This window comes from Uranotaenia lowii, chromosome 3 (assembly GCF_029784155.1).
Source record: "Uranotaenia lowii strain MFRU-FL chromosome 3, ASM2978415v1, whole genome shotgun sequence".
NCBI classification, from domain to species: Eukaryota; Metazoa; Arthropoda; class Insecta; order Diptera; family Culicidae; genus Uranotaenia; species Uranotaenia lowii.
Genome location: NC_073693.1, coordinates 98,095,258 through 98,113,230, shown reverse-complemented (window position 1 = coordinate 98,113,230; position 17,973 = coordinate 98,095,258). Strand labels below are relative to the sequence as shown.

At 38.4% G+C, this 17,973-nt stretch overlaps 2 protein-coding genes across 2 annotated transcripts; one reads left to right on the top strand and one right to left on the bottom strand.

The window, feature by feature from the left end:
* The first annotated feature begins 955 nt into the window (after window positions 1-955).
* On the top strand, window positions 956-2,415 carry LOC129756004 (ATPase ASNA1 homolog). Its single transcript, XM_055752755.1, has 3 exons — window positions 956-1,174; window positions 1,245-1,544; window positions 1,611-2,415. Exons 1-3 carry the CDS (start codon window positions 1,062-1,064, stop codon window positions 2,191-2,193), a joined length of 996 nt encoding a protein of 331 aa, XP_055608730.1. The 5' UTR covers window positions 956-1,061; the 3' UTR covers window positions 2,194-2,415.
* Window positions 2,416-4,886: 2,471 nt separating this feature from the next.
* On the bottom strand, window positions 4,887-17,973 carry LOC129756002 (2-amino-3-ketobutyrate coenzyme A ligase, mitochondrial). Its single transcript, XM_055752752.1, has 4 exons — window positions 17,612-17,973; window positions 6,063-6,286; window positions 5,687-5,996; window positions 4,887-5,624 (listed from the first exon to the last, which is right to left on the bottom strand). Exons 1-4 carry the CDS (start codon window positions 17,658-17,660, stop codon window positions 4,915-4,917), a joined length of 1,293 nt encoding a protein of 430 aa, XP_055608727.1. The 5' UTR covers window positions 17,661-17,973; the 3' UTR covers window positions 4,887-4,914.

Here is a 17,973-nt window from a genome sequence, read left to right as displayed (position 1 = left end):
AGAGTTGCTTATTAATTCCATTAATCAAGAGGTGTCCTGAAAAATCCTGATTTTTTAATTTGCGTTGTCCTGATTTTTGATGAAACCACCTGGCACCCCTGATGAAAAATGCCGGTTTAGCAGTGTTGCCCCGATGGAAAACCATCTGAAAAATGAAATGCCCACTGGCCAAATTATGATGAATTTAAATCAGGTAATATTTCCTGAGATAACGAATAAAATCCGGATTATGGTCAGGGAGTTTTAAAACAAAAATCACTTTCCGGGCCTTGAGTCTAAATACGACATATGTAGGACTCATGATACAACTTTCAAAAATGCAAATCATTTCGCTACTTTTCTCAGTGCAATAAACGTTTCAAACTCTCCGTCGTTTATTTACATAAAAAAGCTTTAAATTTGATAAAATTTTGTCGACATAATCAGAATTATGTAAATACCATTTAAACCAAGATTCATATTTTTGCAATTTGGCTTCCGAACCTCTCAATATTTCCCATTTCTAATTCAATAACTATAAAATATAAAACGGTTTAAAGGTTATTCTCATATGTCGAGAAAAACACGATTCTTCAAAACTTAAATTGCCACAGTAATCAATTTTTTCCCCCCAAAATGGTTTTGGTAGCTCAAGCAGGCCTTTGCAAAAACGGGGAAAACTGTTCAAACATGGTGATTGCCAAAGAGCATTAACAGCAACGTCAAAAAATCTCGAAAAAAATCGAAGGCTTTGAGTCAAAGTCAAAGCAATTAAAAGGCAATATGGTTTGAATTATTCACATTGTACTTATTGCAAACAAACTTGATTGGTCGGAAAAATGTATTTCGGAAAAATATTGTTCAACCCTCAGACCCATACTCATTTTCGTCATCATCTATCATTATTTCGTCATCATCATCATCCTTCTTAAGTTTGACGTTTTCCTTTGGTTGATCTTTCATACGGGAAATTCAGCTCAGCAAAAGCAGACGTGTGTTATTTTTTACTCGCGGTGCAGTGAAATTAGTTTTTTTGATATTAATTTGCTAACAATAATTTCCCCCAAGAATAACCATCAGTAATGGAAGCCGAATTCGAACCGTTATCGCCCAGTTTGGGGAACATTATCGACCAGGAAACGCTGAAGTGGATCTTCGTCGGTGGCAAAGGTGGTGTCGGGAAAACTACTTGCAGGTTTGTTTTTTTTTCTGTAAATGAGAGGGTTCAATTTGTTTCAATATTGGCTGCTCCACTATTTAAACAGCTGCAGCTTGGCCGTCCAGCTGGCAAAGGTCCGCGAATCGGTACTGATCATTTCGACCGATCCCGCTCATAATATCTCGGATGCATTCGATCAGAAGTTTACCAAGGTACCGACTAAGGTCAATGGGTTCGATAACTTATTTGCCATGGAAATCGATCCGAACGTTGGCCTGAACGAACTCCCGGACGAGTACTTTGAGGGCGAAAACTCGGCCATGAAACTGAGCAAGGGTGTTTTTCAGGAGATCATTGGAGCGCTGCCTGGTATAGATGAGGCTATGAGCTACGCGGAAGTGATGAAGTAAGTTGGCTAAAATCGCCACGTCCTGATTAAAAAACAGCTTTCTTACTAAAAATTTCTCCACAGACTGGTCAAGGCGATGAACTTCTCAGTAGTAGTCTTCGACACGGCCCCAACCGGTCACACACTTCGGCTGCTTTCCTTCCCGCAGGTCGTGGAAAAAGGTTTGGGCAAGCTTCTTCGCCTTAAAATGAAACTTGCTCCATTCATCTCCCAGATAGGGTCCCTTTTTGGGGTGCAAGATTTCAATGCCGAAACGTTAACCGGGAAGCTGGAAGAAATGTTGACCATCATCCGGCAGGTTAACGAACAGTTCCGCAATCCGGACCAAACCACCTTCGTGTGCGTTTGTATAGCAGAGTTTTTGTCACTCTATGAAACGGAACGATTGGTGCAAGAGCTGACCAAGTGTGGCATCGATACGCACAACATCATCGTCAATCAGCTGCTGTTCCGTCGCACCGGTCAAGAACCGTGCGCCATGTGTTCGTCTCGGTACAAGGTGCAGGAGAAGTACCTGGATCAGATTGCCGATTTGTACGAGGACTTCCACGTCGTTAAACTTCCACTGCTAGATAAGGAAGTCCGGGGAGCGGAGAACGTGCAAAAGTTTTCCGAAAATTTGATTAAACCCTACAGTCCAAATTAGGTGATTGCATGCATGGGTGTTCTGTTGTAGGGTCCAGGGCGGGTGAGTTTTTCGTATGGACAAGGTGAGTACGAGTTTCGAAATCCTAGCGACAAAGTCGCGCAGGCTAGCTCTTATCAAGACATTTATTACTTCCAACTGGTGTGTTTCGGTCATGTCAGTTGGTTTACATTTCTATATTTGTATATGAAATCCTTAATTTGTAATATATATTAGTCATCATGGAATGTGATATTTACTGATGAGAAAGCCATCCAGTCTAATGAGCTTAATAAATGTAGCAGAATTTAATAATGTACAACATGAATTAAGTGTTTTCGGATGCTCCACTCGATTATGTGAAAGGTAAGTCTTAAACCCTGGGTAAATAGGTTGAACCTGAAACGGGATTTTATTTTTATATTTGCTCGTCTCATGTCCCATCATTATTCCTTGAATGCGGTACTCTATCCTATAAATATAGTTAGGAACAATTTATACGGTTGCGGCCTAGGTTACCATGGCATCGAGCATATTGTTTGGCCGTGTGACCATCCAGTATGTTTTTTTTTCTTTATAGTTTTTTATCTAACTTCATTCCCTGCAAAACCTTTTCCTAAAAACTTTTGATCTTCGCCTATACTTCTTTTTATTTTCATATTTCTCTACTTATTCCCTGTATGTTGTAAATATACAAAACGAGTTTGGCTCCTTAAAGCCTCGATTGGAAACTTGGAACATGGAACTGCCGATCTCTAAATTTCATGGGCAGTACCCACGTGCTTTCCAACGAACTGAAGAGCCGCAAATTCGACATTGAAGCGCTGCAAGAGGTACGCTGGAAGAGTTCCAGGGTACTTGCGTTTCAAGATGGTCGTGATATCATGGAGCTTGGAACACCTTTTATAGTGATGGGAAAGATTCAAAAGCGCGTGATCGGGTGGTGGCCTATCTACTCACGAATGTGCCGGTTGAGAATCAAGTGCCGCTTCTTCAACATCATCACCATTTACGTGCACAGCCCTCACCTAGGAAGTACCGCTGAAGACAAAGACGAATTCTACGCCCAGCTGGAGCGCGAACACGACTGCTGCCCGAAACATGATGAGATCGTCATCGGGGATTTAAACGCTCAGGTCGGCCAGAAGGAGGAATTCAAATCTACAATAAGAAAGATAGCGGACCAGCTGACCAACGAAAACGGCCTATGACTCATAGATATCACCGCCTCCCAACGTATGCCGTACGTAGTACCTTTTTCAAGCACCGCGTCCAACATAAGTACACCTGGAAATCACCGTACCAAACGCAATCACAGATCGATCACGTTTTGAAAGAAAGCCGGCACTTCTCGGACATCATCGACGTCAGATCATATCGAAGCGCCAACATCGAGTCAACCCACTATCTGATGATGGTGAAGATGCGCCCAAAATTCTCCGTAGTGAACTACATACGAAACCGACGCCCACCTCGGTTAAATATCGCATGACTGAAGCAACCTGATGTCGCAGCAAACAGATTCGTAGAAATTCATCGGGCCGGCTTCATGGAGGGACGGTCAACGACGGACCAGATCTTCACATTACGGCAAATCATCCTCCGGTCGATCGTGATCATAACGAGCTTTGGAAAATCCTGGACGAGAACGGCTTTTTCGGGAAGCTGATCACTCTGATCAAGGCGACGATGGATGAAACGCAGTGCTGTGGGCGGATTTCGGGTGAATTGTCGAGGTCATTCGAATCGCACATGGGGCTTCGACAAGGCGATGGTCTATGCTGTATGATGTTCAGCGTGGCGTTAGAAAGTGTTATTCAATGAGCGGAGGGCGAAATACGGGGCACGATTTTCAACAAATCCAGTCAACTTATCTGCTTTGCCGAAGACATTGATATAATCGGAAGATCATCTGCGGCGTTGAGGAGATCTACCACAAACTGAAACGCGAAGCAGGAAGGATTGGGTTGATGATTAATACGCCCAAGACGAAGTACATGCTGGCCTGCGGATCCGAGACCGACCGAATCCGCTACAAGGTCCTGATCGACGGCGACGAGCTAGAAATAGTCGAAGACTTTGTCTATCTCGGCCCACTGGTGACCGTAGACAATGACATCAGCCTTGAGATCCGAATTATCAGCGGAAGTCGTGCCTACTATGGACTCCACAAGCAACTGCGGTCAAGAAGACTTAGCCTTCGCACGAAGTGTAACCTGTATATGACGCTCATTAGACAGGTTGTCCTCTACGGGCACGAGACATGGACATTGCTCGAGGAGAACCTGCGTACACTCGGAGTATTCGAGCGATGAGTGTTAAGAACCATCTTTGTTGGCGTGCAGGATAACGGAGTGTGGAGGCGAAGGATGAACCACGAACTCTCGCGACTCTACGGAGAACCCAGTATCCAGAAGGTGGTTAAGGCTGGCTGGATATGCTGGGCAGGACATGTTGCGAGAATGCCTGACGACTGTCCTGCAAAACAGGTGTTCGCTACGAATCCGGTAGGAACAAGGCGAATGTCCGTGAATTTTAGGAATTATGTTCGTCAAGTTATGTCGTGACATGGGATAGGTACTACGAAAATAAAATAAATAAATATTTGATATGAATAAAATTTAAGCGGTATGAACTCGATTGGTCTTATTTCTTTAAGTTTGTTCAAATTGTCCAAACTTATGTCAAATCAAGAATTAACAAACTGAGCTAAAACCATTTCATTACTTTTCAATTGAGTTTTTATTGAATCACATTCAGCTGTTTACCGACTTCGATAAATGCTGCCACGGCCCGGTCAATCTCCTCTTCGGTGTGAGCCGCCGAAAGCTGAACCCGAATTCGTGCCTTGCCTTTCGGTACCACCGGATAACTGAACCCGATGACGTAGATTCCCCGTTTGAGCATTTCATCGGCAAAGGTCGATGCAAGCCGGGCATCACCCAACATCACCGGACTAATTGGATGATCCATTCCGGAGATAGTGAATCCAGCCTTCGTCATGGCCTCCCGGAACCTCTTAGTATTACTCTGAACCTTTGCCGTTAGTTTGTTCGATTTCATGAGCATGTTCATGACCTGGGCAGCACTTGCGACTACCGGCGGTGGAAGCGAGTTGGAAAACAGGTAAGGACGAGATTTCTGCCTCAAAAGGTCGATCAGCTCCCTGGGTCCGGTTGTGTAACCACCGGCTGCTCCTCCCAGGGCTTTACCCAGCGTTGAGTTGATAATGTCGCATCGGCCAAGCATTCCGTAGAACTCTTCCGTTCCTCGGCCAGTTGGTCCGAAAAATCCTGTGGCATGGCAGTCGTCAACGAATGTTAGAGCATTGTATTTGTCTGCGAGAGCAAAAATTTCCGGAAGAGGCGCCACGTTGCCGTCCATCGAGAAAACGCCGTCGGTCACGATCATTTTAAGACGAGCGTCCGTGGATTTCAGCTTTTCCTCCAAATCTAAAAAAAAAATAGTTCAAGGTCAACGTGGTCGAAAGTATTTCACCTAAAAAAAATTCAACCTTTCATATCCCGATGAAGATAACGCGCCTTTTTGGCCTTGCACAGGCGAATTCCATCGATGATGGAGGCGTGGTTCAGTTCATCCGAGAAAACCGCATCTTCCGGCGTTAGCACGGCTTCGAAAATTCCCGCATTGGCATCGAAACAGGAAGCATACAAGATGGTATCCTCGCGTTGATGAAACTGGGACAGCTTCTGCTCCAGGTCTTTGTGAATGTTCTGGGTGCCGCAGATAAATCGCACCGAACTGAGCCCAGCTCCGTATTCGTCCAGGGCTTTCTTACTGAAGTCAATCACTTCTTGGTTCGACTGAAAACAGTAAGAAAAATTAAATTGAAGGAATATCACAGCTTTTTAGAATAATTATTCACTGACAGCCAAACCGAGGTAGTTGTTGGCGCAAAAGTTAAGGATTTTGCCCTGAACATTCTGGACGTTGATGGTTGTCGCCTGCGGCGATACGATGATCCGTTCCTTTTTGTACGTTCCGGCCTGTTGGATGTCATTCAACTGGTCCTGGATAATCTGGCGAAATTGTGCGCAAGCGGCTGTTTGATTTGCACGTTTTCCCAGGAAGGAGATCTGGGTGTTGATTTTCACTGTAAAATGAAAAAGGGTAAAATATTGAAATTGATATTGATTTTTGCCAAAGCTTAGTAGATTAAAGTATCAAGTCTCCTTTAATAAAAGATCATGTCTCTGTAGGGATGAGATGAAGAATATACAGAAAATAAATCAAATTTAATAAGGAATAAAATAAAATAATAGTTGTATTCGGCAACACTGTAGATGAATAAAATAAAATAAATTTCTATGAGTACATTTGCTATTTTGGCAGCACTTGACAAACAAACAAAACAAAGTCAGTCATTGATCTATTCTTGCGAGCGACAGACGTGTTTAAGTGAATCTCTGAATTGAGATTCGTAAAATCACGACAATGGCGCAGTCGGTAGAATAAGCACAAAAAGCGCAGATATTTAAGGCTGCTGCTGCTGATTGTTTTGAATTGGCCTTCCGGTGGAAATAACACGGAATTTCCCCTGAAAAGCGCAGATATCTAAGGCTGCTGCTGCTGATTGTTTTGGTTTGGCCTTCCGGTGGAAATAAGACGGAATTGCCCCTGAAAAGCGCAGATATCTAAGGCTGCTGCTGCTGATTGTTTTGATTTGGCCTTCCGGTGGAAATAAGACGGAATTGCCCCTGAAAAGCGCAGATATTTAAGGCTGCTGCTGCTGATTGTTTTGATTTGGCCTTCCGGTGGAAATAAGACGGAATTGCCCCTGAAAAGCGCAGATTTCTAAGGCTGCTGCTGCTGATTGTTTTGATTTGGCCTTCCGGTGGAAATAAGACGGAATTGCCCCTGAAAAGCGCAGATATCTAAGGCTGCTGCTGCTGATTGTTTTGATTTGGCCTTCCGGTGGAAATAAGACGGAATTGCCCCTGAAAAGCGCAGATATCTACACAGCAAATTTTTTTTTGCTGGAAACCAGCAAAATTTTGCTGGTTTTTGTCCCGCTGACTTTCCAGCAAAATTTCCAGCAATTTCAATTGCTGGAAAAAACAGCAAACGTTAATGCTGGTTTCCAGCAATTCAAATTGCTGGAAAATCAGCAATCCAGATTGCTGGAAACCAGCTATTTCTTTCAACACAACCGGCAGTATTTAGTATGAAATTTATATTTCAATTCAAAATTAGAGTTAAATATTGGCTGTGCATATAATAAGCAATAAAAACAATTATTTTCTCCCATTTTCAATAAGGGATTAATTTATTTTCCGAAAAAAAAACCTTTTTTTTTCACAACTTTCTAACACTGGCTCTGGGGTGGCCGCTTTGTGCCAAAATGTTGATCATCCGCCACCTGTAAAAATAGTTTTGATTAGTATCTTCTATGGAATATCTATCTGTACAATAAAAACTTACCCTTGACTTGATGCCTGGTTGCTAGAATATAGAGGAAAATAAAATAATTATATTAATTTAGCCTAAATTCGTAAAATAGAATCTCACCTTACTTCAGCGTACGAAACAAAAACAAACTCCAAATTGACAACTCGATTGCTGATTTTCCAACAAACTAGATCAATTGCTGGAAAGTCCAGCAATTTGAAAACCGATTGCTGATTTTTCAGCAAAAATGACAAGCACATAAGCGAATGCTGAAAAATCCAGCAATTCGAAAACCGATTGCTGGTTTCCAGCAAAAATTTGGATTGCTGAACGTTTCCAGCAATTTTTTTTGCTGGAAATCGAGGCAAAAATATACAGTGCAGACTCCAATTTGACAACTCGATTGCTGGTTTTCCAGCAAACTAGACAATTGCTGGAGAGTTCAGCAATTTGAAAACCGGTTGCTGATTTTCCAGCAAAAATGACAAGAACACAACCGAATGCTGAAAAATCCAGCAATAAGAAAATCGATAGCTGGTTTCCAGCAAAAATTTGGATTGCTGAACGTTTCCAGCAATTTTTTTTTGCTGGAAATCGAGGCAAAAATTTACAGTGTAAGGCTGCTGCTGCTGATTGTTTTGATTTGGCCTTCCGGTGGAAATAAGACGGAATTGCCCCTGATTATGTTTCTTAGAATACTATCGAATTATTCCGGCTCTGGTAAACAGAGACAGAGTAACAAGGAAAGCACAGTTTGAGAAAGCTGTTGCTAAGATGTTTTTTTTGCGGATTGTTTCGGCTCTGGTTAATAAAAGCAGAGCGACAGAGAAAGCACAAATTGGGAAGGCTTTTGTGAAGAATATTTTCGGATGAAATGAAGAATATGCAAAAAAAAAAAAAGATTTGAAAAGCTTTTGCAGAGAATGGAATGTAGAATTGAGATGAGGGATATTTGGGATATAAAATTTTGTATTTTAGAAAAACAAATGTCGGTAAATTAAAGATTCTATTGAGAATAGAGTTGAGAAGGAATGTAGAAATGTCATGAAGGATAAGCAGAAATTAAATAAAATTTGTAGGATGGAGAATAAAGATGTGGAATATGGAATAAAAATTGAGGATATTTGGTAAATTAAATTTTGCACTAAAGAAAAAAAACAAATGTTGATGCGTGAAAAGTTTTAATTAAGAATAGAGGTGAGAAGGAATGTAGGGATGAGATGAAGAATATACAGAAAATAAATCAAATTTAATAAGGAATAAAATAAAATAATAGTTGTATTCGGCAACACTGTAGATGAATAAAATAAAATAAATTTCTATGAGTACATTTGCTATTTTGGCAGCACTTGACAAACAAACAAAACAAAGTCAGTCATTTATCTATTCTTGCGAGCGACAGACGTGTTTAAGTGAATCTCTGAATTGAGATTCGTAAAATCACGACAGTCTCCTTTAACTTTCAAAATATTACAATTTTTTTAGTTCCTCGAAAACGCTTCTATTTCATCTACGGGTTCATGTATCGATCTAACTTTTGCAGCATATAAACTTAAAATTACACGCTGTCAGAAAATGCAAAAGACAGCGATCTGCAAAGTTTTCCAAGACGTTATGACGAAAATTATAAAAAGGGATCAAGTATCCCCATTCTCTCTTCATACCAAGCCCACTGGTGGATCCATGAGTTGATTTTTTTTTATAAAAAAAAATCGTTTCTGCTGTCCAATAGCATAAAAATAAGGCATTTTGCTGAAAATCTTAGCCTTCTATGCCCTAGATCATAAATAGGTCGACAGCCTGCGGCTCCTTTGGTGTACAGATGCGGCTCTTTATTTCACTGCGCTAATATTATATGGTCGGGATTCGACCAGACCGAACTGTAAGCCATCAGCATTTTTTCGAGTCACTTGAATATAATGGACAAATATTTTCATCTATAGACGAAATCTACAAAACTTATCAACCCTATTCAATAGTTCCTAACCCAAGGAACAAATCCCATTGAATTATTTTAGATGTTTCGTTAGCGCACAAGAATAACAAGAGTTTCAAAATCTGCAGTTTAAAATTTTTCTCATGGCGTTCAGTTCGGTCTGGTCGAAGGCAGGCCATATGTATTTTTGAATAAAATATTTATAAAATCGTGTCAAAGCTATAATTAAGGCACACAGATTTTCATAGGTCCAGAAAAGAATTTCAAAATTGCATCCGCAGTAGGAACTAGCGGAAAGCGGAAAAAAAAGATTTGTTGAAGCCTAATTATGCTAATTATCCATTCTTTTTGGCTTTTTACTGTTTTTTGAAGAGAGTGCGAAGAATAACTGTTGTTTTAAAACAAAAAAAAATAAATTATCAGATTATTTATTTCGCAAAACGTTTGCGTATTTTTGAATCAATCGAACACAAACACACACAGCAAATTTTTTATTGCTGGAAACCAGCAAAATTTTGCTGGTTTTTGTCCCGCTGACTTTCCAGCAGAATTTCTAGCAATTTGAATTGCTGGAAAAATCAGCAAACACAATTGCTGGAAAATCAGCAACATTTAAAAAGTCATTTAGAGAAACCTACAAATGTTTGGTTTATATTAGTATGTGTTCAACATTATAAACACATACTAATATAAAATTTTTTTTCCAGAAATAAAAAGAAATGAAATGCTTTTGTTCAACATAATTTATTTTATTCATGCCAAACACAAAGGTTGAACTGCAATCATTACTGCCCTCCAGCCCCTCCAGCCGGAATTGCCAATTGATGAACTAAACCTGTAAACTTATAAAATTTCGTCAGCTTTGTTGCATTATTTTGAGCGGAACGATCTACTTACAGAATGATTCTTTGGAATAGAGTTTTTTTTATTTAACCTCACGGTCCTCACCTAACTTCCGCACTTTCTAGACTGACCTGAATTTAATATCACGGAAATAAACTAAGTCCAAATCTGACAGATCGGATACTGATTTTCCAGCAATACGATTCGATTGCTGAAATTTCCAGCAAACCAGAGCAATTGCTGGAAAAGTCAGCAAAACGAATCATGTTTGCTGGTTTCCAGCAAAAAATTTGATTGCTGAACATTTCCAGCAAAAATTTTTGCTGGAAATCGACGCAAAAATTTATAGTGCAGGAAAACCAAAGTTTATCATTTGCAAAAAAGTAGTTCTTAGACAGCCTCTGTTTCGTATCAAACAACGTAACCCTCATCAAATTTTATATTTTAAGTACTCGCAATCACTCGTTTGCCCTCTGTGAAAATTGATCAGTTGAAATTTCTCAAATTTTATTAGAATTAATCAACCATTTCGATTCAACCATCGGTGGAAAAAAAAATTTCAAAAGTGAAAGTATAACATCAATTTTTTTTCTTTTCAAGTCTGATTCTTTCGAATCTAAATTTAAAATTTTAGTTCAAAATTTGAATATCTTAAAAACTGAGATTTAAAAATAAACAAATCAATACACCGAGAGATTATGAAATTCCCTGCAGATTTTTTCACGTGAAGACTACATTTTTATTGGAATAAGGCAAACATTCCTCAATTTCAATCAATTCCAAAACATGAATCCTGTCACCTGTGAACTGTTTTTTCATAAAACGAAATCAGTTTTTTTTTCATAAAACAAACTTCCAAATTAAATCTAATTTTGTTTTATATTTGTGATCTTCAGCTGAAATGTTTGAAACTACGTTACCAATCAATATTTAAGATTGCGATCCATTATGCGAATTCATCAATGGAAGTCATCTTGATATTTTTATGTTGATTGTAAAACTCATTTTCATTTACCATCTGAATCGGAACTTGAATTTTTAATATTAATACTAAATCTGAATTCTAAACCTGCATTCAAAAATTTTAGTCTCCGAATTTCAATACGCTTTCTAAATCTTGATTCCAAAACCAGAATTAAATAATTAACCAAGATGTGAAATATATTCCAGAGCCCTCAACCATGAATTTGTTGTTTTGGGTTTCAATCTTTGTTTCACTTTTTTTTTCATCCGACATGCGAATCTGAATTTAAATGTGAGTCATCAAAATTTTATTGAAATTTAAAAATTGAGTCAGAGTAAAAACCTCGCTTGCTTTTCCTTTAGCCAGTTTAACCCCCAAAACGCCCCCTGTTCATACGGCCATGCCTCATTAGCATTCCAGTTTGCCGGGCTTGTCCAGATTTTCAATGAAAAAAATTGGATGATGCCAGGTCCGGCCCGATTGCCCGGATTTCGAAGAAGGTCCTGTGTTTTTCAGGATTATTCACTATTTTTACGAAATTCCAAATTTTCCACTTGTCTTAGCGAAATAAATTCGCATGCAATTTTTTTTAATCGTGAGATAAGATTTGAACGCCGCTGATGTGCCTTTGTAAAAATCATTTATCATGTACAGTACCGTTCATAATTGTATAGAAATTGGAAGCTCGCGCACTGTCACTTCGACTTTGAACTTCCATAACTTTTGACTCTGATGATATTTTTTTTATTAAATTTTCTGCCTTAGATAGATCAACTATCACACTTATACTGTATTTGTTTTCTCCACTCGTGGAGTGTTCCACCGTACCCGATAAAAACAAACACAAATCGTCGCCAGTGTATTGCTATCTCACTCACTCACACGCTCTCTCGCAACACTGGCAAAATTATCGGTGGGCCACCGTCCGTAAGCAGAACTCCGACAGGTCAAAACCAGTGCAACACCGTCCGAATAAACAAACAGTTTGACAGCACCTAGTGGTGCACCAGTGCAACACTAGTGCAACACTCGGCATAAACAAATACGGTATTATATATCACAAAATCTGAGCTTTCTGGAGCTTGTGTGGCCTGAGATACAGTCATTCTACGAAAATCGGACTTTTTGGACTTTTCTCATTCAAACTGTAATATCTCAGAAACTACGCTACATTTTTTGTTAAAATTTTGCAGAGTTATTGTTGAAATGTAAAGCTATCATGTCTGAAGTTTTTGAAAAGTTTTATCGATGGGATCAAAAGTTACGCGAGGTACAATTTTTCAGACATGAACCTAAAAATGCGATTTCTATAGAATTTTGGACGATTGTTTTCATAGGGAACTCCTATTTTATGTTTAACAACCAGTAAATCTATTTCAACCAAAAAATCAAAACAATATTGCGAGATTCTGATTTCAAAACACAAATAGATCTTTAATTTCATTTTTTCATTTCATCATTGCTTTTGCCAGACATTTTTTGATTGATTTGTGGATGGAAACGATTTCGTTCTCATGAATCGTCCAAATTTCTATAGAAATCGCATTTTAAAGGTTCATGCCTGAAAAACTATACCTCCCGTAACTTTTGATTTGATCCCATCAATAAAACTTTCCAAAAACTTCAGACATGCTTATTTTATATTTCAAAAATCTCTCTGCAAAATTTCAACAAAAAATGTCGTGCAGTTCCTGAGATATTGCAGTATGAATGAGAAAAGTCCAAAAAGTCCGATTTTCGTAGAGTTACTGTATCTCAGGCCACACAAACTCCACAAATTTTGTGATATAATAGTGTGATAGTTAATCTATATAACGCAGGAAATTTGATCAAAAAATATCATCAGAGTCAAAAGTTATGGAAGTTCAAAGTTGAAGTGACAGTGCGCGTGCTTCCAATTTCTATACAATTATGAACGGTACTGTATCTATTTTTCAGCTTTTCTGTTGCCTTTTTAAGAAAAATACCTAGATTATGACTGGATTTGCCCAAATATAACCCGGTTTTGAGTTTAAAATTTAGATATCCAATGTTCGGATTTGCTGGCCACGTTAGGTTCAGACAAATTCTGGAAAGCCTACTCAATAAATAACGATTAAAAAAAAAAGAGTATTCAAATGCAAAATTCCAAAACTAAGAATTGAGAATCAAAAATTAAAGTTTGGCAGCTTTTTTTCCATTTTAGATCAAAAGTTTATCACCGTAACGAATTTTTCTTAATTTTTGTTTTGAAACTTTAAAAGTATCCTTGAACTGATTTCGCAAGTTAAAGTGTACTGTTTCTTTATCATTTGTCACAAATTTTCTATGAATGCTACAAAATACCATTATTACAGATTTACACAAGTAGCAGCAGCTTTAGCTGAATCATATTGTAACAATAATATGTATTGATTTTCATTTAATTGGACGCAAAATATTGAAGAATCATATGTGACATAAAATGAGATGTCACAGATGTATAAAATACACTGAGGTTTTTTTTTACGCGGTATTTCGTCCCGCGTAAAAAAAAACCGCGTAAAAATAAACCGCGTTAATTCGAAAATCCGTGTAAAAAAAACCACGTCAATTCGAAAATCCGCGTAAAAAAAACCGCGTTAATTCGGAAATCCGCGTAAAAAAAAACCTCGTTAATTTAAAAATCCACGTAAAAAAATCCCCGAAATTTGAAAATCCGCCTAAAAAATCCATTTAATTAAAACAATTCGCGCAAAAAAGCACGTTACTAAAAAGGCTTTTTTGACAGTGTGGAATTCAGATCGTCTCATGTCTCATGTCTCAGGTCTCATGTCTCAGGTCTCATGTCTCAGGTCTCATGTTCCATGTCTCAGGTCTTAGGTCTCATGTCTCAGGTCTCATGTCTCAGGTCTCATGTCTCAGGTCTCATGTTCCATGTCTCAGGTTTCAGATCTCAGGTCTTCTGTCTCATGTCTCATGTCTCAGATCTCATGTCTCAAGTCTCAGGTCTCATATCTCAAGTCTCATGTCTCATGTCTCAGGTTTCAGGTTTCAGGTCTCATGTCTAATGTCTCATGTCTCAGGTCTCAGGTCTCAGGTCTCATGTCCCATGTCTCATGTCTCATGTCTCATGGCTCATGTCTCATGTCTCAGGTCTCATGTCTCATGTCTCATGTCTCATGTCTTAGGTCTCATGTCTCAGGTCTCATGTCTTAGGTCTTATGTCTCATGTCTCATGTCTCATGTCTCATGTCTCAGGTCTCAAGTCTCAGGTCTCAGGTCTCATGTCTCAGGTCTTAGGTCTCAAGTCTCAGGCTCAGGTCTCAGATCTCATGTATCACGTTCTTAGTCTAAGATTTTCCCAACTACAAAAAGATTCTAAGGCGGCATCCATAAATTACGTAACGCAAAAATGCACTTTTTTGACCCCCTCCCCCCCGTATGTCACCAATCGTAACACTTCGACGTACCCCCTATTAAAATTACGTAACGCTGATAATTACCCCCCCCCCTCTCATCTTCTCATGTTTTTAAATACTGATTTTCGAAGGTCAAAAAAAGATTTTAACATAAAATTTTGTTCAAATCGCATCCTAGTACTCATTGATGATAATTCTCTGATAAAACAAATTGAATGTCTCATTACGAGTTGCTCTGTAATTGAGATCTATCTTGTTCACTTTATTTTGTTCACGGAGCATAACTTGTTACGCAAAATATACTCCACTCAATAATATTTTTCGGAATAATTTATTTTGCATTTTTAAATCATTCGAAAAAAATAGTGAAATTTCCGTCTTAAGATTGAAATGAGTTCTTGGGGTTGAGTGTATCTAATATTCGATTTTCCAACTGTTATTTACAAATTTTAAGCTGATTTTGGTTTGCTTATCATTCTGCTAAAATTGCATGACATCAAAATAGCTGCGATGACACTCAAATTCATGAGGAAAAAATCGTTACGTAACGATGAGCATACCTCCCCCCCTCCCCTATGTCACAATTCGTAACGCTCGAGCTTACTCCCTCTCCCCCCTAGGAGCGTTACGTAATTTATGGACGCCCCCTAAGTGTTTTCCTTTGAAAAAGTTTTAGAATATTTCCTCTGAAAAACCGCGTTAATTCGAAAATCCGCGTAAAAAAAACGCGTTAATTCGAAAATCCGCGTAAAAAACCGCGTTAATTCGAAAATCCGCGTAAAAAAAGCCGCGTAAAAAAACCGTGTAAAAAAAACCGCGTAAAAAAAACCTCAGTGTAATTATTTCGCTGCACTTTGTTATTTGAACAGTTTTTTTTGCCGAAGAAATTATAAATAATCTGCTTTTGTAAATATTTTTCACTTTACCATCAAGCAAGGTATTCATTTAAGCTTAATATGGATTTAAAACTTTCTTGAATCGATATTTCCAAACGTATCAAAATTTATATACAATCAAACCAAGTTAGAAGAGATGACAATCCAGATGTCCATGTCCATCTAGATCCATGTGCTTTGTAGTAATCAGAAACAGATTTAAAATAAAAACTCAAGAGTTAGAAAAAAACTCTAATTAGTTTAAAGTTATTTTCGTCAACCCAATGTTCATTGATCATTCATTTATTTTGATTTTTTAATTAAAAACAAATACAATATATTTTAAATGTGGCTCTTTCAAACTCTGAAATTCAAAAAATTTGAAGCTTTTGGCTTGCCGACCACTGGCCTAGCATAAACTCGACCCAATTTACATAGGAAACAGCATTTCAAGATACTTCCACAACGTTTAAAAGAATCAATTTACAAAAGATTTCGATATAACGTGTAAATGATTAAGTTCCTGTGATCAAATCCGGTAAAGTTCGTGATGCTAAGTCAACAATATAAGGAGGAAATCGATTGAGGAATGTTAAACGAACAATAAATAAGCTGACTGAAGATATAAGATTATTCTAATATGTATACAAATTATTATATTGATCAGAACGGGCTCACCAAGGCAGGATAAACGGATTCATTTCAAGCTCAAATTCATCGAGTCCAGTCCCGTCCAATTCTCGAGGCTATTTTGTTGGCCGATTTGGTGGCACTTCGATTACCGTAAATGAAATTTAGCAACGCCATGGTGAAATAAAACGGATAATTTTCTTGAAAACTTGTTTTCGAAACTTTCTGACCACGGTCACATGGTCCGATTTTGCGTTTTTTAAATTTGAAAATAACACTTCTCAAAAAAAAAGGAAATTTTCGCGGAGCAGTCACAAACACGACCGATCACTGATTTTGCTCATGGCCAACTCTGAAGATTTTAAAAATTTTCTGCCCGAATAAAATCTAACCGTGCACTTTCGGCCACAGCCTACCAAGTCTTTTTCACAATTCTTGCAAAATCTAAACCAAAAACTCAAATTCATTCAAATGCTCTGTGATTTTTGCATCCTCAATTAAAAGATTTTTTCAATTATTTTTCGCTGTCTTTCTTGAATTGGTATGAATTTTGACCAGATTTTCGGATACTGCCCGGTTTTTGAGCAGAAAATAATGAAATCCAATGATTTTTCGGGTAAAATAACCGGATTTACCCGGCCCGGAAATGTAAAAAAAAATCTGAAAAGTGTGTTCCAGAGCAATGATATTTTCTGAATGTTTGCAAAATAACAACCACTAAACCAATTCATTTGCCTGAAAAAACTTTTAAGTCTTTGATAAGACAAAAGTAAAGACATCAAATAATTAGTTTCAGTTTTGGATAATTCGAAATGGGGGCTTGGCACAACGCGCGAGGAAGCTGACCAACCATTCGCTCAAATTATCAATACGCACGGACGGACGGACGGACGTTCTTTTTGATGCGCTTACACTGTTATCCGACCTTGACGTTGTCAATCATATTGCTGCGCAGTGCTCTAAGGCTTCCCAAAATAAACTACTGTCTCTTAACGGAAAAAAATCATCTGACGATGAGATAATTACTGTGAAAATGCAGTCGAGAACATTGACTGAAGCAACTTGTTTGCTTCAAATTTGAAAATCGGAGATTTCAAACCGAACTTCTCAATAGACGTGATAATCTACTAAACACTTGATCGACTGAATCTTTCAAACCAACCCAACCTCGAGTCATTAACAGAAATTTTGATTGAAATGACAATTTAATGTACTTTTAATCTTTCACGCAAACTTGCTGAAGAAGTCATTTTTTTGACGATAGCAAGCGACTCGTCCTGACCCATTTTCTTGAGTTGCCAACTCCGGAACCGGTTTTCAATTTCTGCAAGCCTATCGGCAATTCTGAAACCGGCTGCTGCACAATTTTTGTTGCACCAAACTTGCTTGCACGATTACTTACCTGAGGACAATAGTGCAGTTTTGCACGCAAATTGCTTCGATAGCAACATCTTTCGATTCGATGAAATATTTCTAACTTAAAATATATGCGATCAAACTTCGAATGAAACTGGAGACCAACAACCGAACTGAACTAACCGGCAACAGGAAGAAAACGCAACGACAAACGTACGAAATTGATTAAATCGTCGAAATTGGATCCAATTTAGACGACGACCGTTGGCAGGCGGGGTCTCTGTTGCTATCGCGACTCTTTGTGTTTAGTTCGCGTATTGCGGGGTGTATCTTGTGACTTAGAACGATGGAACCCGGGGAACTATTTGAACGATGTTGTCGGTAGCAGGTTGAAAACGCAACTGTGAG